The sequence below is a fragment of the Ceratotherium simum genome, chromosome 28, assembly GCF_057802395.1.
Source record: "Ceratotherium simum simum isolate JZ-2026a chromosome 28, ASM5780239v1, whole genome shotgun sequence".
Lineage (NCBI taxonomy): Eukaryota > Metazoa > Chordata > Mammalia > Perissodactyla > Rhinocerotidae > Ceratotherium > Ceratotherium simum.
Genome location: NC_141927.1, coordinates 1,548,873 through 1,571,995, shown reverse-complemented (window position 1 = coordinate 1,571,995; position 23,123 = coordinate 1,548,873). Strand labels below are relative to the sequence as shown.

The 23,123-nt window shown below is 45.8% G+C and overlaps 1 protein-coding gene across 13 annotated transcripts in view; it reads right to left on the bottom strand.

Moving 5' to 3' along the window:
- Window positions 1-23,123, bottom strand: part of ARHGEF10 (Rho guanine nucleotide exchange factor 10) — a 131,382-nt gene that overhangs the window by 66,708 nt on the left and 41,551 nt on the right. For 5 of the 13 annotated variants that reach the window (XM_087418274.1, XM_087418272.1, XM_087418271.1 and 2 more), the window contains exons 7-15: window positions 22,280-22,336; window positions 17,759-17,922; window positions 15,242-15,358; window positions 12,197-12,311; window positions 9,697-9,810; window positions 8,712-8,818; window positions 4,227-4,304; window positions 3,787-3,966; window positions 1,609-1,725 (exon numbers count right to left, since the gene is read on the bottom strand). In XM_087418274.1, the coding sequence (XP_087274400.1) occupies window positions 1,609-1,725; window positions 3,787-3,966; window positions 4,227-4,304; window positions 8,712-8,818; window positions 9,697-9,810; window positions 12,197-12,311; window positions 15,242-15,358; window positions 17,759-17,922; window positions 22,280-22,336 (1,049 nt within the window). The remainder of the gene's footprint in view (window positions 1-1,608; window positions 1,726-3,786; window positions 3,967-4,226; window positions 4,305-8,711; window positions 8,819-9,696; window positions 9,811-12,196; window positions 12,312-15,241; window positions 15,359-17,758; window positions 17,923-22,279; window positions 22,337-23,123) is intronic. The other 8 variants (XM_087418277.1, XM_087418276.1, XM_087418275.1 and 5 more) reach the window with 4 other exon arrangements.

Below are 23,123 nucleotides of genomic sequence, written 5' to 3'. Positions count from 1 at the left end.
ATTTGTGAATTAATTTCAGTCCTCTAAGGACTGAGTGAGTTTCCGAGATCCTACAACCACATGAAGATGCAGTTACCACAAAAAAATTCCCAGAATCCCTAACTGGAGTTGCAAGGCGCCTTTTAAAGGCAGCTGACCTCGGGCATCTGGGGCGAATTCCCTGTGGCTATCCTTGCTCGTCCTGGGAAGGGGTAAAGCTCCAACTTTAGTTCTGGGTGTGGAGGATTCAAGGAGCGGGGTGTGGGGTGTCCAGGTGCCCCTGGTGTCTGTCTTCTGGCCGAGGTGCCCCCAGGAGAGGCTGTGGCAGAAGAAGTCCCGGGGCCGAGGGCCCCTGTCCCCTGAGGGTGGGAGGAGGTGCTCCAACAGGTGGTCATTCACGAGCTGGGCAGGGTCTCCAAGGAAGGGACCTGCGTGGTGGGAAGGCAGAGCACAGGCCTAGCCTGGCCACCGAGGCGTCTCAGCCTCCCTGACGCCCAGGTCCCGGGTGTGACATGGGACTGAGCAGGTGGTGAGGTGACGAGTGGGCTGCGATCGCCTCCTGCTATTTCCATCTCCCGTACTGTCAGCACCAGCAAGACCGTAACAAACTCCTCACAAGAAACAAATTTAAAGATCATCCCGTTTCTTTCTCCCAAGAGAAAGAAATGCTGTGACATCCAAGGGCCGCAGAGTCCCAGGGCTCTCCAAGGGAGGGCTGCTTTAGTCACTCAGCAAGCCTTGGGCCCCATCTCCACGTTCCTGCAGCAGCAGGAGCCACTGCATTAATAAGAAAGGAGCCGGGGAAAAACACTTCTCCTTAAATAAAACCTTGTCCTTGGCAGGAAGGTGTCCCTGTGTTCACTCACCACAGGAAGCAGGAGTGTCCAAGAATATTACAGCTCAAGAACAGAAACAAACTTTGGTCCCAGGTTTTACAATGCACATTGGGCCTCATGCAAATGAGCCTCTGGGCCCTGGTGGAGGGCCACAAGGGTTTGAAGGGAATTTTAATTTGGTTCCACGTGCAGGGAGCTCTCTTCTCACATTTACGTCACAGCCGGTGACAGGCATCTACTGACTGGGGACACCCTGCCGCTGATTACACATCACATGTCAACACCGTTAGGGGAACTCTCCACAACGACTGAGTCAGACACCACTGAGGGCGGGCAGCCCCTCCACCTGACCCCAGAGGAGGAACAAGCCGCTGTGTCCCACCGTGGGGCCCGTCCTCCAGGGCCTGCTCATGGCTCAGACTCAGAGAGGGCTTCTTCCAACCAGATTCTACAGGTGATGTTTCTGGGGTTCCTAAGACTATGCTGGAGGACCGGAAGCCAAAGGCAACTTTCTCTGGGATCTGATCTTTCTGTCTGTCTATCGCTCTCTCTCCACACACTTTTAAAGATGTGCAGATAAAGGTTATTTTCAGAAAGCTATGTGACAGCTAAAAGTTCATCTTTATTTCTAGTATTAATCCAATATGGAAGGCACTACTGAACCAAAATCTCTATAATAAATAACTATACATTTAGAGGCAAGGTTGGATAAAATTTCATTACGAAGTATTTTGACATGAAACCTGTTATCAGAGGGTGTTAAAACCCAAAATGAAAAAAGAAAACTGCTTACCTTTAAAAATTCAAGAAACGCAGGCTTTGTTGCACACGTCTTCTTGAGGATTGCCACAGCTGTGCTAAAATTATTCACGTACTCACTGTATGCGTCCAGCACCATGGATTTGGAAAACTGCAATACAGGAGGAAATTGAGAAACAGAAATAGTGCATGGAGTACAAATGTCCCCTGTTCCAGGGGGTAGGAAACCATCTGAAACCCGCCCTAAACAACCTCCCGATCGCTGCCGTGTTTTCATGGGATAAACTGTGCGATGACTGCGTGTGATTTCTCCTAGTTCAAGCAAACCTGTTAGGAATTGTCCAAACGGCTGGTGGATCTTACTCTGCTGACCCAGTGCACTCTGAGGCAACTCGTTCAAAACCGTGCCCATCTGGGTTTCAGTTAAGAAATGCTCCTGACCACAGATGTACAAAGATGACCATGACAGACGTGCTTCCTTCAGTCCCTGACAAAATCACGCTGTGGATTTCACCTCCAGGAAAGAATGTCCTGTCACCCAGTATATGAGGACAAGGAGGTCCCAGTATCCTGACGAGGAGGCCCCGATACCCTGACAAGGAGTTCCCAGTATCCTGACGAGGGGCCCCGATACCCTGACAAGGAGTTCCCAGTATCCTGATGAGGAGGCCCCGATACCCTGACAAGGAGGCCCCGATACCCTGACAAGGAGTTCCCAGTATCCTGATAAGGAGGCCCCGATACCCTGACAAGGAGGCCCCGATACCCTGACAAGGAGTTCCCAGTATCCTGACGAGGAGGCCCCAGTATCCTGGAGGAGATCCCAATATCCTGACCAGTGGGTACTAACCATTCCCTGGAAATGCAGGGTTCGGAAGGGGGAAAATGACCCAGCCCTGCCTCTCCAGGCTGTGGGGCAATGCCAGGTAGGTTCATTTCCTCTCATCCTAGAAACACAGAGGTTTCCAGAGGCAGGAACCTTTGCCCCACTCTGTAATTCTTCTAAGATTCCACATATTCTCGAGGATGAACAGAACATCCATGAGTAGACGTCTGGCACGCCTACCCACTTACAGAAGGGACGCTTTCATCTAAACTATGTTAAAATAAAAGATTTTCATCCTTTTAAAAAAACGTTCCCAAGGTAAATATTTTAAGAAGAAGGACCGAGTAAAAGTTGACGTAACGTATAAAATAGCCAGAAAATGTAATAACAAAGTAAATGTCCAATATTTCTTTTCTGTTTTTCATAAAGATCCCCGAGGGGGATTATAGTGAGAACTTTGTTTCCATACTATGTTCAAAGCATCCTATAATTTATATACTTCATCAAGCACACATTACAAATTATATAGAAAAAAGGAAAAGGTTTCTTATTATTATGGCATTCATTTAAGTATATGAACACTTAAAAAACTCGCAAGCTTCTATCTCTTTGACAACATTATTGTCTTAAGTCAATCAGCGAATGGATTCTGTTTTATCCACAACCTCCCTCATCTAGACAGAAAACTAACCAATATACAGTATGTATAACTCATAAATGGACCAGAGATAAAACTACTCAGACCGCCCAATGCAGAAACTGAGCACCGCTGGTCTCCAGGCAGCTGATGTGTCTCCTGCCAGGAAATGGGAACACAGCTGCCGCACTGGCTGCGCCCCGTGCATGCTGTGTCCTGGAGGCCTGAGGACTGTGTCTGCACAACAAAACTCCAGGTCAAAGAGCACAGGCTGAGGAAAACACGGACATTTTCCCACCACATGTTTTCCATCGTCCGCAGGCAGGTGCAGAGTGAGGCCCACGTGGGGGGAGTGAACGCATGTCAGAGGCTTAAAGGGACAACCTCATGACAGCTCTACACAAGCCGAGCCCTGGCTCCACCACGGAAAGCATCAACAGGTGCCTGAGTACGCATCCGGAGCATGGTACAGTTCACACTCTGAAACGTTCCAGATACCTCCTTCCCCTGAGCCTCCGGATGTTTCTCTCGGTCTTCCTGGATGTCCATTTGATCCTGTGCCCCGTGGATGCACTCTGAGCAGAGCACTCTGACCTCATACGGGCCCTGGAGAGTCCCCTTGCTGGTCGTCTTGGGAAGCAGCGTGGCTCATGGCTAAGGCACTGATGCGGTGAGACGCCCCCCCAAGAAGGGAAGAGGGCCCTGGGGCACAGGAGAGCTCTGCAGAGTCGGGCACCCGGAGGACTCACCGAGGCGACGAAGACGTCTCCGATCGTCTCTACAGCATCCCACTCGGCCACGCGGCTGGCCAGCGCGATCTGGAACAGGCAGTGGCACTGCAGGACCTCCTTGACCCGGTAGAACACCGTCTTCAGCTTCCTCTCGCTCAGGATCTTCGGCTCCATCTCAGACAGAGGCTTCTCATACTGCTAACGAAGACACAAGTGGGGCACAGGCCGTTCAGGGGCAGATACAAGAAGAGGGAGACATTCACTGAGGAAAGCTACGTTTATGTCGAAACAGACCACATGACTGCTGATGTCAATATACAGACCATACTTAATTCTTTTAAGAATTTTGCTATCTTACCATTCATATATATTCATAAATGTACACATGTAACAAAAACATAATATGTAAAAAAGGCTAATAAAATACGCATATCTTCTATAACATGACACTTAGGTACCTCCAAAATCCTCTTAAGAGCATCTACGTAGCTCTTTTCACTGTCGACAACGGAACCCAGAATATATCTTCTTACGACCTGTTGGGAATTTGAACATGCAATGAGAGGAAATTGCTTCAGTAAACATAACAGATAAATTTTACTTCTATGTTGAGGCTTATTGATATAAGAGATTTTTTTGTTTTCAAAATAGTCGGTAAATGAAACCTCCAAAGGCCTCAAAATATCTTGCATGGTGTGTTAACTAACTAGCATTAGAGGGACAAAACAGACTTCCCCCATCGCGATAATTATATTGTTTTTTGAACCTCAAATTATAAACTATAACTACAGCGGGACAAGTAAAATTACAGCACTAATAACAAGTTCATGCCCTTACGCCACACTCGTGGACTGAATTAACTGGTTGCGTCTCACGTGCCCAGCACTGAGTTGACATGACGTTTCACATATAAAGTAGGTATTAATCAAACAGTTCCAGTCTTGACTCAAAGAAGGCTATTAGCAACACTTATCTAATAAAAAAATTATTCCAAAGTTATAGAAGAAGAAAAATCTTTTGGAAGGTGGAGGAAGAGACTTTTCTGACAACGCAAAGATACAGCTGCGAGGCTAAGAACACAGGGAGTAAACTACTGACGTCACTTTGCGGGGCAAACCCCCCTACAATCTGAGTTACTCGTACGTCAACACTGACATCAATTTTCAGTTTAGTTTCTCACCACTGAAGTGCACACAAGTACGAATTTCTGGCCGTTAAGATGCCTGCTAAAGGCCAATGGCCACGCTTGGCACTTTCATCAAGGAGCCTCAACACATTCTGGCAAGTTATTTTTGTCAAAAAATGGAAAACAGAGCACAAAATTACAGTAAGGGCGCTTCTAAACCACACATACACAGACACATACACACACACACGCGAACATGCAGGCACGCGCACATACACACACAGACACACGCGCACACACAGACATAGACACACACACACAACCTGGAACAGGTCCCAGGTCCAGGCAGCCCCCAGCGCAGAGGGGGCTTTTACAGAAGCACGATGCCACCTAGTGGTCAACACAGTGTTTTCCACAAAGGAAATTCCTCCAGTTAAGAACATTCCGGGGCAACTAAGACTTACAGAACACTATTGACAAGGGAGTGACTCTTTTCTTTACAAAAAGGACTACTCAATTCACAAAATTAAGACAAAAATCGACCCTTCTGGGACACTTAAAGAAGAAAGTGATGTACTGAAAAAATAAGTACAGATGTGTCTGCGAGTAAAACACAAGCACAGAGACCCGAACGCCAGGGCGCCTCATCGCGAGCTGGGCACCACACGTCCTGCCCAGGACACCTCGCGGTGAGCCCGGCGCCCCACGCCACCTCGCTGATTCGCAGGTACAGGCTGGGCACAGACCCTCCACTCTACAACAAGGGGTCGACCCCAAACTGCAGAGGGCCAAATCTAGGCCATCGTTTTCCCTAAAATTCAGATTCCCAGACACTGCTTGTGTCTCCTGAGTCAGAATATTTGGGGTCAAACCTAGGCATTATATACATATCTTTTAAAGTCCTGAGATGATACTAATGTATCAGGTCAAAGGACCTGGAATTAGTGTAAGACAGTTTAAAAATACTGTACAAAACCAAAAAAGTCCGCCAGGTTTCACAGCTCCTGCAGGTCAGGTTAGCCCTTTCAGGAGTTAAATTCAACATATGGACTGGCATACCCAGCGTGGGACGGGAGCAGTGAGGTCCAGGGTCCTCAGTCTTCCTAAGAACCCCAACACCAGGGCTGCAGAGGAGTCAGCCCTGAAATGAGCTTTCCTGCAAAGGCAGGTGAACCCCCATGAGAGGCGCCCAGGAGGCGGTGATTAGCGTGAAGGTCACAGCTGCTGCAGGACGCCCGGCTGAGAGGGCAGCAGCCTCTCCCTGCGCCTGGACCAGGAGAGGCTCCAGGGCAGAAGCTGGCTGTCCCGGCGTGGCATCACTGGGAGGGTGCGGGACTGGGGGCTCTGTCCTTCAGCATCAAGGGCACATTTCAAGTGAACAACAACCCATGAAATAAAACAGGGCTTTCTATTATTTTTCCCCCAAATAGGGCACAAAAAGAATGCCTGATATGTAGCATTTTTAGTTATAGTTGTGTTACCTTATTTCAATTTGGGGAGAAAAAAGAATGAAAGAGCATCAACACCCCTGGTTTGACCTTTCAAGAGAAACCTCATGGAGAACACACACAGCTGTCAGCGGGAAAAATAACCCATGTGAATCAGGACAGTACGAGCTGCGTGGGAAAACAGAGATCCTCCACACGGCCCAGCCATCGCATGTGCCCTGCTGACAGCGCCACTCAGGACGCCATGCGCAGCCCTCCACTGTGTCGTGTCACTGAATCTGCACTGTCACCTCGTAAGGTGGACAGAGACAGGGAGGAAGAACCCATCTCGGAGAAGGAAAGGGGGGCTCAAAGAGATAGTAACTAACTGAACCACACCCCCCAGCTAAGGACAGCGGAGGGGCTGGGGTGGGAACCGGACCTGTGGGCCGCCCTTCTGAAGTGCTCTTTCCACACCACAGACCCCCTTGCTGGCACCACTCTGACTCAGAGTGGACAAAACAGACCGGCAGGTGTGTGCGTCTGTGACGACCCTCTAGGCTTCAGACATGTTTCCAGTCCTGTCTCCTAACAGACCCTCGTAGCCCACACGCACTGCCCCACGCGGCACCCTGCCTCAGCCCACCCAGCCCCACGTCCTCGGTGCGCCACCCTCCTGCTGCGCCCACAGCATCTCCCCCACACTTGCCACCTTTCCTGGGAGTGCTCTGCTCTCACACTCCCACCACGACCCCGAGTCACCAGAGAAGGGGACCCAAGTCCAGGGCAGACTGCGTCTCCCCAGGAACAAGGAGGGAGACCCCATAAGAGATCAGAGCCCCAAACAGCAAAGGACGGTCATGAGCTACCCCAATCAGAGACTCACGGGAACGTCAAGAATGTTTTCAAGCAATCAATTTCCTTTTTCAAACTCCTGAAGCTAAAGTGAGGCAGGTGAGCCATAAACTCAGGCAGCAGGCAGGGGTACAGCGGGCAGAAAGTGCCAGCGTCTCTGTCTCTGCAAAAACTGTCACCGACCCTTCTCCCCAGCATCGCAGCCCGGGTTCCCCCAGGGAGCACAAGAGGGCTGAGAACGCGAGCTCTGGGTCAGAGGTTTAGATCAGAAATCAGACCCCACCTGCAGGATGCCATCTGATTATTAACCTCCTCGGAGCCTCCGTGTCCTCCTTTGTGAAACGTATGCTGACACGGAGGAGACGTGCAAGGGTTGAATGAGATGAAGTGTATCAACAACTCAGTCCAGGGCCAGTGCAGAGAGTGGGCCCACGGGTGGTAGTTATTAAGCCTGTGTGCCAGCACATCCACGTGCAGAGCAAGCCGTCCTTCTCTCTCTCCAATACGCCAGCAAATCAAACCACCGCACGCATCTCTGCTTTTCTCTCATTCATTTCAACCCTGCTCTCTTGGTTCCTCCTTCAACTCAAATGAAGGGTAAGATTCCTATTTTGGCCTGACGATTATTAACAGCAACCTTTTCAATTTAGCCCTTCATCTTTTTTAGACTCTGATCTTACCATTAAGCATTTTTATGTTGTTTTCCTTTTATTGATCTGTTCCATATCTATGTATACATGTTGTATATAGGTGTGTGTACCTATCTACATCTATCATCTATCTCTCTACATCATCTATCATCCATCCATCTATCTATCACCTATCTACATCATCCATCTATCCATCTACCTCTCTCTATATCTATCTGTCTGTCTCTCTCTCTATCTACCTACCTACCTACTTCAGTTTCCACAATTTACATCATGGTGTCCATATGGGAAAGAACTCAGATCCCACCCAACATCACCGCTCTCTCCCCTGAAGGCCCTGAACTCTGTGGTGTGCTCTTGTTCCTGAATTTTCTTTTCCTTTTACCCAAAGATAATCTAATGGAAACCACTGAATTTTCTTCCCTCTGCTACCTATATTCAGAGATTAAGAAATTCATTCATATTCAGGTAATTTCATTAGTTGTTGGAAATCTATGCAATCTGAGTCACACAGTTTACACACACCCCCACACACTGTCTCTCTGTAAAGATGTCCTGCCCATATGCATTAGTAGAAGTAACTCACAGAGAATGTAAGCTCCAGACATTTCTCACACTTACTCTGGGGGTGACATTCAAAATATATAAGCACTGGAAAGCCCGAGCCCAGGCCACAGCTGCTGACCAGGGTCCCCCAAGGCCCCTGCTGTTCCCCACGCTAACCTTTCACTGCTGGACCAGGAGAGGCCAGTGGAGGGGCCTGAGTGGACAGACAGGCTGGGAGTTCGGGACACAGGTGTTTACCAGCCATGTAAACATTCACACATTTTAACAGGCAGCACAGCTGTACTGGAAAACAGCACCCACTAGCCCAGCCCATCCTACCTGCTGCTGAGATAAACCTTCAGGCATTGGGGTCAAGACAGCTTCCGGGTGCCTGCAGTCCACATCAATAAAGAGATTCTGCTCTTCTTCAAGACAGGATCTGTGATCTTAAAGAAAGCCAGAACACACTAGTTTGACACTGAAATGACATATTCACAACATTACAGCACAGGGAAACAAGCTCTCAAATCGATGTTTGGGTAGACACTTCAATTTTCCATGTTTATTTTCCACCCAGTGACAATTAAATTGAAATTTTAACAAACCCAAGAAAATATCCTTCCCATAAGAGGAATATTTGTCCATATTTGAAATTTTCAATACTTGAAGTTTAACTTCAAAAGGCAGCAGTGTCATCTGAATACCTAGATGGTAAAGCAGAAATAAATATTCCCATTTCTTTTTTTGTGAGGAAGATCAGCCGTGAGCTAACATCCAAGCCAATCCTCCTCTTTTTGCCGAGGAAGACTGGCCCTGGGCTAACATCTGTGCCCATCTTCCTCCACTTTATATGGGACACCGCCACAGCATGGCCCGACAAGCGGTGCATCGGTGCGCGCCTGGGATCCGAACCCGGGCTGCCAGCAGCGGAGCGCGCGCACTTAACCGCTACGCCACGGGGCCGGCCCCTAATTATTCCCATTTCTTAACCTACAAAATATCACAATCAGAAACAAAGACAGATGGCTGGGAACCAACACTTAGTAAACCAACGAACACTAAGGGGGCGTGTACTTCTCGACTCTGTCTACCCTTCTCACTGCAAGTCTAAAAAAGCATGGCTTTCCCGTGTCAGAAAGTTTAGACCAAAACTAAATTCAGTTTTAAAAATTTAGATGCAGCTAAATAAATTTAAAAACCCACAAAACGGCTGGAAACCAGAAAAGCACAGGAATTTTTAGGTAACGGGAGCCTGGAGATGATCTAATTCAAAGATCCAAGACCCTGGCTGCACAGGAAAGGTATCTGAGCTTTAAAAACCTACCAGTGTCTGCACACCTATGAGAACGGCCGAAATCCAGAACACCACATGCTGGCGAGGGTGCGGAGCAACAGGAACTCTCGTCACTGCCGGTGGGAATGCAAAATGGTGCAGCCACTTTGGAAGACAGTTTGGCAGTTTCTTACAACACTAAACATCCTCTTACTATACATTCTAGCAATCACGCTCCTTGGTATTTACTAAAAGGAGTTAAAAACTTATTTCCACACAAAAATCTTCACTCAAATGTTTATAGCAGCATTATTCATAATTGCCAAAACATGGGAGTAACCAAGATGCCCTTCAGTAGATGGATGGATAAATAAACTGTGGTCCATCCAGACAATGGAAGGTTATTCAGTGCTAACAGGAAATGAGCTGTCAAGCCATGAAGACCTGGAGGAACCTTAAATGTACATGACTAAGTGAAAGAATTCAATCTGAAATGGCCACATACTGTGTGATTCCAACTATATGACATTCTGGGAAAGGGAAAACTATGGAGACAGTAAAGAGATCAGTGGTGGTTAGCGGGTTAGGGAGGGAGAGAGGGATGAATAGATGGAGCACAGAGGATTTTTAGGACAGTGAAACTACTCTGTGTGATTCTATAATGGTGGATACATGTCATTCTACATTTGTCCAAACCCAGAGAATGTACACCACCAAGAATGAACCCTAACGTAAACTGTGGACTCTGGGTGATGATGACGTGTCAATGTAGGTTCAACAGTTATGACAAATGCACCATTTGGTGGGGATGTTGATAACGGGCACAAGTAGGGGCAAGGAGTATATGGGGAAATCTCTGCACTTTCTGCTCAATTTTGTCATAAACTAAAGCTTCTCTTAAAAAAAAACAGAACAGAACCTTCCAGACCCCTCCCTGGGAGACTCATGGATGGGTCCAAAGGGCAGTGGGCCTGGGCACATGGTATTTCTTAAAAGCTCCCAGTTCATTCTTTTGTACCTCCAAGACTGTAAAATACTAATTTAGCCCCATTTTACAGCTTAGGAAACTGAGGTCGGAGGGCTTAAGGATGCACCCAAGGAACTGCTACATCCCCCAACTGATCCCCCACAGGGCTCCTCCCCTAACCCAGAGACAACCATGTTAGACTCCTCTCCTCTCGCCCTGGCCTCGATTGGGGCTTCCAGCCTGCTCTGTGTGTGCGGTTCTGGGGGACCTCGTTAGCCTGCAGATCCCGACTCACAGGTCTGCAATAGGGCCGGAGTCGGCATTTCTGACCAGCTCCCAGAACCTGGGCCCCAAGCCCAGCTCTGCGCCTCTCCGAGTCTGCCCATGCTTTAGGGAGCAATGTGCGTGGTCTCCCCATGAAGGTGGTCCTCCTCTGGGGCTCCCAGCATGCTGCCAGCTCTTCATCAGGGCACACATTTTATTAGAATTCAATACCCATCTCCTTCGTCAAGTTAACCCCTTGGGGATCCTAACATCTTTTCTCTGTCTTGTTTTGAGATGGTGAAGACTTCATCAGAACTAAAATTTTTTTAAAAAGTCTAGTTAGTTTTAACTCCAATTACATACAGTCTTCCTAGGCCTTTCCTTGAGGAAACACATGATTTTAAAGTCCTTTCCAAATACAGTTATTAGCAAATGCTACACTCCACCCAGCAGTGGATTCGCATATTAGAATGCCCGTAGAAACAACAAAGAAACGTGTTCTTAAAAGAAGCAAGTCGGAGTCACAATGCCCATGCTGGAAAAGTAAACTCTCCACTATCCTCCCACATAACTAGATATTCTGTAATAAATCCGTGCATGGACACGTTCTCAAACATCGAATCATCCTCGGCTGTACCCTGCTGCCAACATGGAACATGCCAAGACGCCATCTGTCTTTTTGACATACAAATAGCACAGGCTACTACCCCCTTAGTGAGATTTTTCAGAAAACCTGAAAATTCTGGAATTATCCCAAATCCTCCCACACCACCAAAAGAGTTCCTAAGATCCCTGCTTAGAACATAACCTTCTTAGTTTAGGACTTCAGTCCTTGCAGGACAGTAAACAGACCTACGAGAGCTAAAGCACTGTAAACACGTCATCCACATCGCTCATTGTTGTTTTGTTATGAACAAACTCGCTGAGAATCCAGAGTCATGGAGGTCCCTGGATTCCCGAGGGGATGTCAGGAGGGAGAAGGGAGAATGAAGCCCCCCTCAAGGCAGGGGGGCACCTGCTGGAGGAGACAATGACAAGAGAAGGGAAGTCCACCACCTACGAGAATGCAAGTCATCTGCTGCTGCTTGTTGTGTGTGCCCCTTGACAAAGTCTGCCACCCAGTCCACAGCTCACGTGCCCTCAGCCTAAGAGAGCCAACCCTCCCGTGGATGGAGAAACCGGGCCAGCGGGCAAACCCTAGCGACGGACCAATGACGCTCCGGAGGATGAGCAGGAACTGCTCCGGCTGCACCAGAACACGCTCTGTGACAGGGGCACCCACAAAGCTGGGTCATCCGCCTGCCACCCGGGGCCACCGACCTTGAGAAATGAAAGACTTGGTCCTGATGAAGGAGCGGCCTCTCTTCACGGCGGCTCTGGTCTTCTCGAGCCCATCTTTGGTGCCCTCCCTTGCAGCCTTCACGAGCTTTTGCATCTGGGAAAGAAGGGAGGACGTGTGAGAGGTGGGACAGGGGAGTGAGAATCTACTTGCTGCTTTTGATTTATTTTAAAAGAATACTGTCAAGTAGTTTGGTCTTGAAACTTCATCTGAAATTGGCTTCTTGATATGGGAGAGCTCTCATGGTTGCTGTGAGCGTGTCTCTGGTTTGGGGCTGTTTGGTTTTGGTTTTGGTTTTTAAAACAAAAAGGAAAAGCAAACTTTAAAGACAGAGCCCTTCCCTGACTCGGTTAAAAAGTTTCCTGCTATGTTCAAGAGTCCATCCTTATTTTTATTACAACCACTTACAAACACAAAGAGCTTTGTGGAAGTCGTAGGTGGAGAAGCGAGGCCCACAGGCATTAAACAGCTGGCCCAGGTGACCATGCACATCACAGGAAACAGCAGGACAACTACCCGGAGACATCGGGGACTCCCCACCGGCCTTCCTCAGCTCCAGGGGCAGTCCAGTGTCACACGGGCCCCACCCACAACATGGAGAGCCACGTGCGCCCACTCGAATGGCAAGATGGAGTGAAGTGAGTGGGCAGACGGACAGCCCATGTGAGGACTGAGTGGGCCTCCACTCCTCTGCAGAGATTTAAGTCACAACCACCACTTCCCGTCGGAGAGGAGTTCAGTGACTCCCTCACGCCTGAGTCCTGACGTAATACATCGGCCATGAGCGCTCACAAGCGTCCAGCGACATGCTTTGGTATTTCATTTACATTTCTTATTCTTTAAAAATCTAACATCTGATGTATTGGCCGTTGGACACGAAGGGATTCTTCTTTTAGAGAAAACCCCGATGGTGTCTTACAGACAAACCAACATCCTTTCAAAGTGACCTGTCTACACTGCTTGCCATCCTCATCCTCCTGAAAATTCTGACAGAGCAAAGATTTCAACACCACTGTGTGCTCACCTTCGTCTTCACCTCCCTCCTCGGGCCTGCTTTCTCCCGCAGTGCACCTCAGGACCAGCCCTTGAGGGATGCAGTCCGACTGTGCATTTGGACAAAGCGTCGCCCGGCTGAGGGGCAGCAGGTGCTGAAGCTCGGCCGCGCTCTGCCGGCCAAGTAGTCCAGCCTGACGTGCAGTCGGCTGGAAACTCGGCTCCAAATTCACACTCAGCCCCAAATGCTGTCGCTGTGCCCTGCGGGCTCGGGCTGTCCACTATTCCCTCTCCATCACTCCCCTCGGGAGCATCCAGACTCGAGCAGCTTCCAGCCTGACGTCTGACACTTGTAACTCCAGCCCAACCATCTCTGCGAGTCCTTTATTTCCACAGCCTTGGGGCACATCACTGAAACCACACCACGGTCTTGCTCCCTAGCCAGGACCCCAACTCTGGTTCCCATCAGCCGCACCACCAGTCTATTCTACCACGTCAAACGCGTCAAAGCCACTCTTGGCTCCTCCGGCTCCCATATCCCTTCAACCCAAGCCAACCTCATCCTGTGGACACTCCTTCTCAACACCCGCCATCTCCCCTCCCCTACCACGGCTGGCCTGCACTCTGCCCCGTAGGCCCTGTGCTTGTTGGGCTACAAGGCACCTCTGGCTTGTTTCCTTCCTGACACAGTCCTTCCAGATCCCACTTCCTTATCCCGGAGCTGGACTGCTCAGCCGCGGTCTTCAGCCTGACCCCGTTCACGTTCCCTCCAATGAGAATCAGAGAATTGCGAACAGACGGATGGAAGAGAGCCTGCACGGTCACAAAAGCCCGTCTCCATGTGAAGCCATGAAGACACTGGGTTCCAGGAAGGTGGAGCGACTGCCCAAGATCACACTGCTGGGCAGGTGACAGAAGCCAGGTCTCCTGACTCTTCCCACAGTTCTATTTCTTACGAGATGAAGGGAGCCTGCTGGGGCCAGTCCTGAATTATTTTCCCATCATATTTCTCACTGCTTCCAACACGTGCCTCTCCCTGTCGCTCCCTACATCTGCGCATGTTTCCAAACTCCCCCAGCTAAGCTGGCCGCCTCCACACATCTCCCCTGGATGACTGAGCTCTGGGTCCCCTGGAGAATCCCAGGAGACCCTAGATCACACATGTGACTGACCCACTGCCTGCACGGGAACCCGCCAGACCCTGAACTGGACAAACGACAGGATTCCTAGGGCCTTGCTCCTAATTGAAAAGCCTGCAGCACAAAAATGCTCTGAGATAAAGCAGTTGACTCATAGAAAAGGCATTTCTAAGTGAGTATCTATTTTCAGTTAAGTGCATTCAACACACATGAACAAATCACAAAAAATCACAAATACACAAAAAATTGAAGTACAATTACTTGACAGTGCCCTTTTAAAACTCATCTCAAAGAACTGACCATCACTGTATTCAAACCCAGCAGTTCTCAAACTTGTTGGTCTCAGGAGCCCTTCACACGTGTAAAAATTATCAAGAACCCCAATGAACTTTGGTTATCTGGGTTTTATTTACCTGTATTTACTGGATGAGGAGTTAAACCTGAGAAAAATTTTAACCGTATTTTACTAATATTCATTTAAAAATGATAAACTCATTACATGTTATCTTAGATAATAGGTTTATAAAATGACTCATTTTCCAAAACAAAAAAATTGGTGGCACTGTTTTTCATTTTGGCAATCTCTCTAGCGTCTGGCTTGGAGACAGACGGATGCTGCCTTCAGTCAGACGTGACACCACGCATGTGGCGGGGCCTCTGGACAATTCCTCCGTGTACACGGGAAAGGAGAGGCAAGAGGTAAATAACCTCTCAGAACTAACACGAACCTGCTAAGAGTGCCCTGCTGACGCCTGGAACCCCCAGACCACACTTTGAGAACCACTGTTTCAACAAAAATGTCCGACTTAGTTGCCATCATGTTTCTTTGGCAAGTATGGTCTGTTTTTGAATAAGCGCGTTCGGCGTAGCTGGTCGAGAAGTGAACCACACTACCTTCAGTTCATGTTTTTGCTTTAGCTGCTGGATCTCTACGGCTCCCACCGTGTTTGCCATCAAATCTCTCATCTTTTTTTCATAGTGCTCCTTTAAACGGCCTAGGTCATGGGAAAGCTACAGCATAAAGAGATACAATCTTTCACAAAAACGCTCTTTTTGGTACTTTGAGACAATCTTACATTGAAAAGACTTCGGCAGCATCTGGTGATCGGGGCTCACGTGCCAAGCTCCTCCTGTGAGGGGCTCCCGGGAACCACACACCCCGGGGCACCCTAGCCCTAGCCCACCAACTCTTGAGAAATAAATACGTAAGTAAAACAAATCATCAAAGAGACGTGATTTCAGATGAGCCAGACTGGAGACTTTTCTATGCCAAGCAAGAGCAAATAAATGCACCAAAAAAATATGCATAAGATCATTCATTTAACATTTTGATGAAATTAAAACGATAAAATATGTATATAATTCTTTTCTGTCACCAAAGCAAAAGATACTTGAGTTCAAGGTTGTCTTGAAGGGTGGCATAATTTAGGGACGCCCAGCATAGATTTTTAATAGTCTCCAAACTGACGTAACTTTTCTCCAACTGGTAGAGATGGGGTGAATCTTGTAAATCATTCTTCACATGATCACAAACATCTCAGATATGCAGACCGAGGCCCCACTGCTCCTCTAGTGAATGACTGCCATGCCCACTGAGACAAGGACACTTGAAGCAATTTTTGATAAAAATCTGAGAACGTTTTTGAGACAACTCTTCATCAACTTAGTATTATTTTGGCAGTTTTTAAAATACGACTCCTTAAACTAGAAAACTTTGTACTTCTTGAGACTTCCATCTTCACCACCTGGTATTCCCATCCCTGACCCAGGGTGTTGCCCTGGCAACATGCAAGTTAGTAATCATTCTGCACTCACGAGCCAGCGCGTGCTGGCCTTCCATTCGCTCCTTCTCCTGGCAGTGAGAGGCTGCTGAACCACCCGAATTTCTCACTTGGCATTTCAGAGGGTTTGTCTGGGAACTCAGGTCCATTCGGACGGCAAGGAGGCAGAGTCTTTGTTCAATAATTAGGCTAACGGCTCATAGGGGGTCCAACCCTGACCTAGCCCAGTTTATACTATAACCAACCAGACTGACTGAAATGAAATTTAAGGGTGTTTTAACCACTCTTCCAAGGCACCCACTGGACACTCCATCCTGCTGAAACTGGACTCCAACACATTCCTTTTAAATCTCAATTTAAACCCAGAGCATCTAGAATTCTAGAGACTCAATTCTAGAATTCACGCTTTCAACCTCTGACATTTCTCCTTGGCTGTATGTATCAGGTCAAGTACAACTGAAGCTTCATTCATTGGCTAAGTCTCAGTTGTAACAATTCTGATGAATATTCCAGAAATTCTGGAAAAAGCGTGTAATAATATTGAGTAATTGAGCTGACCACCACAAACTGGCAGATTCTTCTTGAATTTCATGAACTAAGTGTACAGAATATGAGAAATGTAAACAACCCGTAATAACCTCTAAGCCATATGTACATGGGGGCTACATCCAAGAGCGCATTGGTCTGGTTATCGGGTGTGGGCAGAGTAGAGCTGTTTATTTACCAATTCTGTCGTGATGGTGAGGCATCAGGTCACAGTCTACATCGATGGCAAAGTCAGACCAGCAGCCTCCATCTGCATGTGGCATCTCAACCTCACACAGAAAGTACCCAAGTACACTGACGTGGCGTAGACATGACTGCAAATCAACCTTTTACAATCAGTCAAAAGCCAACAATAAAAAGAGCACGTGGCACAGCCAGGCACCACCGAGAACCAGAAACCTCACCTGGCTGATTCGCCTCAACAAACAGCTCCCAGGCCCTCACCTTGCAACCACTAAATTCTAGAATTCACGCTTTCCATCTCTGACATTTCTCCTCACACCCTCATCTGCGTGTTTCACACACACACACACACACACACACACACACACAAATTCCCTTTAACGAAGGATCATCGTGGGGCAGCTTTGGATCTTTTGTTCTTTAACATCATTTTCTAACATATTCTGTTTTATATCTTCCTGTTCGTGTTGAAAGCGGTGAAGTTCAAAACACCCCTTAAGGGAAAGCAGGGTTGTACCGTGTCTTAGGTAGACCCAATTCAATCGAGTCAGTGTCCAGAGCAAGCAGTAACTGTTGTGCACAAACAGTATTATGTGCACACAACACAAATAATTCTAAGAATATTTACTTTTTTAAAATATTCAAGATAGCAAGCTTGCTTAGGACCTTTGGAGTGATTTCATCTATAAAAATTTAATTTCCCATACTTCCGTGATTTTACTATCTGAAATATGGGATGCTTTTTCTTTTGCCAGTATCTTATGCTTTCCTCAAACTAGGTATTAACATCTTAAAAAATAATTATGTGAACACTATGTGAATGAAAATTCTATTTTACAGTCCCGTTCACATGTTAACGTAAGAACATTCTGTCTCTTGAACAAACAGACTGGATACATACTTGCTTTTTGTGGTTGCTGCGCAAGAAGGACCTGGGAACCCCGTTCTTGCACTCCGAGTCACTCTGCTCTTCGTAACTCTCAAATTCACTTGAACTCCATCCGTATTCCAAAGAGCTGTTTCCACCTTCATCTCCATTCTCAACATCATCATAAATCAATTCATCTGAATGCATAAATGCCAAAATGAAATTAAAAACAGAGAATTCACCAGCTACTGTTTTAGGCTTGTTGGTCATTTCACCATATTGTCAACAGCTGGGTGGTGGCAGCACAGTGCAGCCTCCGGCGTGCCCTCTGGAAAGGCGTTAGGTAGAACCTCCAGGATGCTGGCAGTGAGGTGCAGGGTCTGACAAAGCTCTAATAAATCCTCAGCCCATCTGTATCCTGAGGACCACTGGTCTATAAGGATCTATCAAAATTATTCCAAATAACTTTTTGGCCATTGAGAACTTTCCATGAAGGAAAATTTTTCTTGAGATAAATGTATGGAATATAAACAGATTAGATGGAAAGACAGACAGATGATAGACAGATAGATAGACAGAGAGGAGATATAGATATATAGAGAGAGATGATAGAGAGATGATAGAGATATTCAAATATGAACACAAGTGAAGCTCACCATAAACTATAAATTTTGCTTTTGCACTAAAAATGGCCTAAAAAAACTTATGAACTATCTATTACTGTATTTAAATGGCTTCACACACACGAAGAACACATCATGTTTATGCCACCAAATACAATGACAAAGGTGGGGTCCTTACAGAACTGCTGTCCCTGTTGCCAGGTGGACTACTGGTAGACCTTCCACTGGTGTTTGGTTTCTGAGGCCCCAGATCATCCCTTGTGTGTTGGGAAAGGCCTACCTGGTAGGATAAATTACCCGAACATGAATTTCAACCTTGTTTTTATGGAAACTAGCCTTAGTCCTCAGTTCATTTGCGACATATATTTAAATAACTACCTAGGAGCATGTTATTCATAGGCACCTGGGAGCTTTATTTATAAAGAGGCCCAAATGTAAGTGTTTGCTCCCCCAGTGCAGGAATGCTGAGAGCAGGATGACCCCGTCAGCTGAGCCCAGTGCTCAGGACGTCACCGCATCCAAAAGTGTTTGTGGAATGAATTAATTAATACATGCTTTTAACTCTTCACCATTTAGTAAGTTTACTGTGGATCTGAAGAACAAGCCCTTCATTAGGCTGAGAAAGTTTTCTTCTACTATGAGTTTTTAACACTGAGTGGCCACTGAATTTCCACAAGTGCGTTTTAAGCACATGGTTTACGGCCCTCAGTCTGTTTCTGTGGAAACCACACTAAAAGAACCTACTCATGTTGAAGGATCCATGAACTCCTGAGATGAATCTAAGGGTTAAGATGAGCTTTTGCTTGTTCATCGGGATGTTGCTGGATTTGGTTTCCTAACATTTTATTTGGGATCTTGAGCATCACACCTTTCAAGCGAAGGAGGTTATAAGTTTATACTGACATCCTAAAGTGGGCTGCAGAGCACCTCTCTTCAACTGTGTCTTCCCAGGCAGTTTAGTGTCTCTGATATGACGACACTGGTCCTAGCGGGCTGCTGGGAAGATCAGTTAAGCAACTAATTCAATACCTTGAATCATTATAGATTTGTTAACGCTTTTTTTCTATCTCAGACACAGTAGACTTGTAAAGGAAATTTTAAATTTTGTCTGTTTTATTGATATAAAGCTGTTCACAGAACCTTCTTAAGGCAGTTACATCCTCCTGATCAATCTTCCCTGTCTCTAACAGTATTCTTTCTTCCTCATAGTACCAGAGGAAATTTTTGTATTCTTTTTTCTATTGCTGTATTCTTTTCAGAGAACTGTTCTTTGGTTTTGCTGATTCCTTCTATTGTTTATTTTCTGTTTTGCCATGTTTGCTCTTATCATTTACTTCCCCTGCCTTCTCTGCATTTACTCTGCTCGTCTTTTATAAAACTGAGTTGGACGCTGAGTTCATTATTTTTCAATCTTTTTTTTTTAACAGATGTTATGTCTGTAAATCTTTATTATTTTAAATCTACCCCATAAGTTTTTATGTAATGTTTTATTATTCAAATCAGAATGTTTTCTAATTTCCATTTTGTTTTTATCCTTGGCCATGAGTTAGGTAGCAGTGTTATTATTTTTTTTTTTTGGTGAGGAAGATCAGCCCTGAGCTAACATCCATGCTAATCCTCCTCTTTTTGCTGAGGAAGACCAGCTCTGAGCTAACATTTATTGCCAATCCTCCTCCTTTTTTTTCCCCAAAGCCCCAGTAGATAGTTGTATGTCATAGTTGCACATCCTTCTCGTTGCTGTAAGTGGGACACGGCCTCAGTATGGCCGGAGAAGTGGTGCGTGGGTGCGCGCCCGGGATCCGAACCCGGACCGCCAGTAGTGCAGCGCGCGCACTTAACCGCTAAGCCACGGGGCCGGCCCAGCAGTATTATTTTTAATTTTAAAATGTTTGTATTAATATTTTTATTGATTTTATTTTTTTTTAATCAAGAAATGAGGCCTAAATACCGATTCTTTGGCATTTGTTAATATTTGCTTTGGGGAATACTATATAATTTTTAGAAATATTCCATGTGTTTGAAAAAAATGTGCATTCTGAAACTCTTAGCTTCAGGGTTCTATGTGTCCTTTAGGTTCACCATATAATTAGTGGACTAATTTTGTACCCAGGATCCATAATAGTGGGGAGAGCTTTCTTAAAATCTCCCAGTCCAATGACGTATTTAACTACTTCTGATTATATCTTGGCTATAATTTGCTTTATATGTTTTGAGGCTATGTTGTTAGGTCCATGCAAGTTTAGAACTATTATATATCTCTTTTATGAAGGACTCTACACCCGATAAAATTTTATGGCCTAACATTTAATATATTATTATACTTAGGCTGGCTATATTTTGGTTGGAATCGGCCTTGTATATCTTTTTCCATCCACTTATTTACAAGTGTTCTGTATCCTTCTTCATCTCTCATTAGAATACAGGGATAGCTTTGCTATTTTATCCAACCTGAGAATTTCTTTTAGTGGCAACTGGATCCAATTTATACCTACTGTAAGTACCAATACATTTGAACTAATTTTGCCATCTTTTTCACACACTTTGCCATGCTTTTTTATTTTACATTTTCTTTCTTTCTACCAGATTACATTTTGCTCTACTGGTTTGGAAGTTAAATAGTCTATTTCTTTTCTCTTACTGGTTTCCCATAAAATGCAGACCTGACCTACCACAGCAAGAAAAAAAATTACTATCTATACCCTCCTCCTGAAAAATGCACAGACTTCAGAATGCTCAGGGTCAGCCACCCCCGCCCCAAATTGTAAATTCGCAGTCACCATTGCCTCGTGCTTCAGCTACTCCTGTAGGTATGCTCTCAGCACAAAACAACACTTCCAGAGCTGTCCTAATTGACGCTTTTTAGATTCACTCACACATTCATCATTTGTGTGCTCACTATTCCTTCTTGCTTCCCAGTAGGTTCAGTATCCTTCTCCCTGGTACACATGAAATATTTCTTTAGAGTCTATGAGTGGTAAATCCCCAATCTTTGTCTGATATTGCCTTTGTGTCTCTCTTTTTAAAGGATTATTCTTTGGCTGGATATGGAAATCTAGATCAAAATAGCCGGTCAGCACTTTAGGAATATTTCCTGCTGTCTCCCAGCCCACTGAGAAGTCTGCTGTTCTTTCCAAATTACGGTGTCTTAGTGGATAGTCGTGCTTTCTCTCCTGTTGCTTTTAAGACATTCACTGTGGATCTGGTGCTCAGCAGTTTCCACTGTACACGCCTGGGTGTGGACCCAGGGTCGACCCTGCTCTGAATTTGTGGTTCTACAACCCGAGAACTGAAGTTTTTCTTTAACTCTAGAAAATTCTTAGTAATTCCTTCTTCTGAGTTCTCATTTATATCATTTATTAGCTATACACTGGCACTCCTAGCCTCCATGCTTCTTATCTTTTCCTATCTCTAAGTCTTTCTGCTTCTTTAAATTACCCTATTTCAAGTGTTGTCACATAAGTGCACACACGTATGTGCACGCACCAGTGTTCTACCACATACTATCAGTGAGACACCATAAAACATACAAAAACATATGGGCTTAATCATAAAACAGGGAAATAAAACAATCTCATGATTCCATTTCTCAAGCGTATCATGGTGATCTCTACACATCAAGCTGCTCTGAATTTTAAAACATAACTGGGTGAGGCTTGGGGATACGTAAGACCCCAAAATGTGTTTTTGTTCATTTTTATTTTTCCTTTGTTCTTTTGTACCTTTTTCTTATTATAATAACAATTCCTGTTCATGGTAGAAACCCTAGAAAATAGATAAAGGAATAAAGTAAAAATTACCCATTTAAAAAAAAAAAAAAAAAAGTGTGCTGTGTATCTAGGGATTATGTCTTCAGAAACTAGTCATTTTTACATCCAGAAGGAAGAACACTAAACAGAAATCTCCCAAACCTCAATTCCAGACAAAATCAAACCTGGTTCAGAGTCTGAATTCTCTCTTGGCACATCGTCATAAATAGCTTCTTCCGGATCTGGAATAAAAGGAGGAGAAACTTTAAAAACTGACCAAGACCAAGAGAGTGCAATTTCCATCTTATAGGGCCACAGTCTCCTACAATGTTACAATTATTCAAACAGTTAGTCATAAGGGGGATTAATGGCACCTTACCAAAGCACAAGCATTATTTTTAGGCCAGTCATTTTCCTGGGATTGGAGGCTGTCACCCTAAACGGACCAGCTGTGAATTATCTCCAACGGGACGCCTGATGGTTTCCAGGCCAATTTATTCCATTATTTTGTGTTCACTTATACATCTCTATACCGCTCGTTTACAAACATTTTTAAGTGTATAAAGTTAATGTATTCCGATATACAAGAAATACAAAGGTGGTGCACAACATTTCAGAAATAAAGGGATGGCTCAGCTGGTGCTACGTAAGTGGGAAACCATTGAACTGATGACTCTGGAATGTTCTCACCACTGGGTATGGAAAGCAGGCACATGCAAGCATAAAGACCTTGAACCTCTAGGACAACTCTCTGTATTATGTGGAACACGAGTGTCCTATGAAATTGTAACAAGTTTTACTAAAAAAAAGTGGGGAGTCCTCCACAGGCAAAACCCTTGAGCACACTGTGTTAGGAGACGGTGTGGGAGGGCGGCAACCAAAACGAAATTCACTTAAACGTGTGCGAGTCCCCGCTTTACATGGAGTCAACCGAACTACAAGTCCTACCACGAAAACCACAAAGGTGGCCGGTCACCAGGCAACACGACAGAGAAAGGGAGACAAACACAGCTCACTCCTCCTCTGACA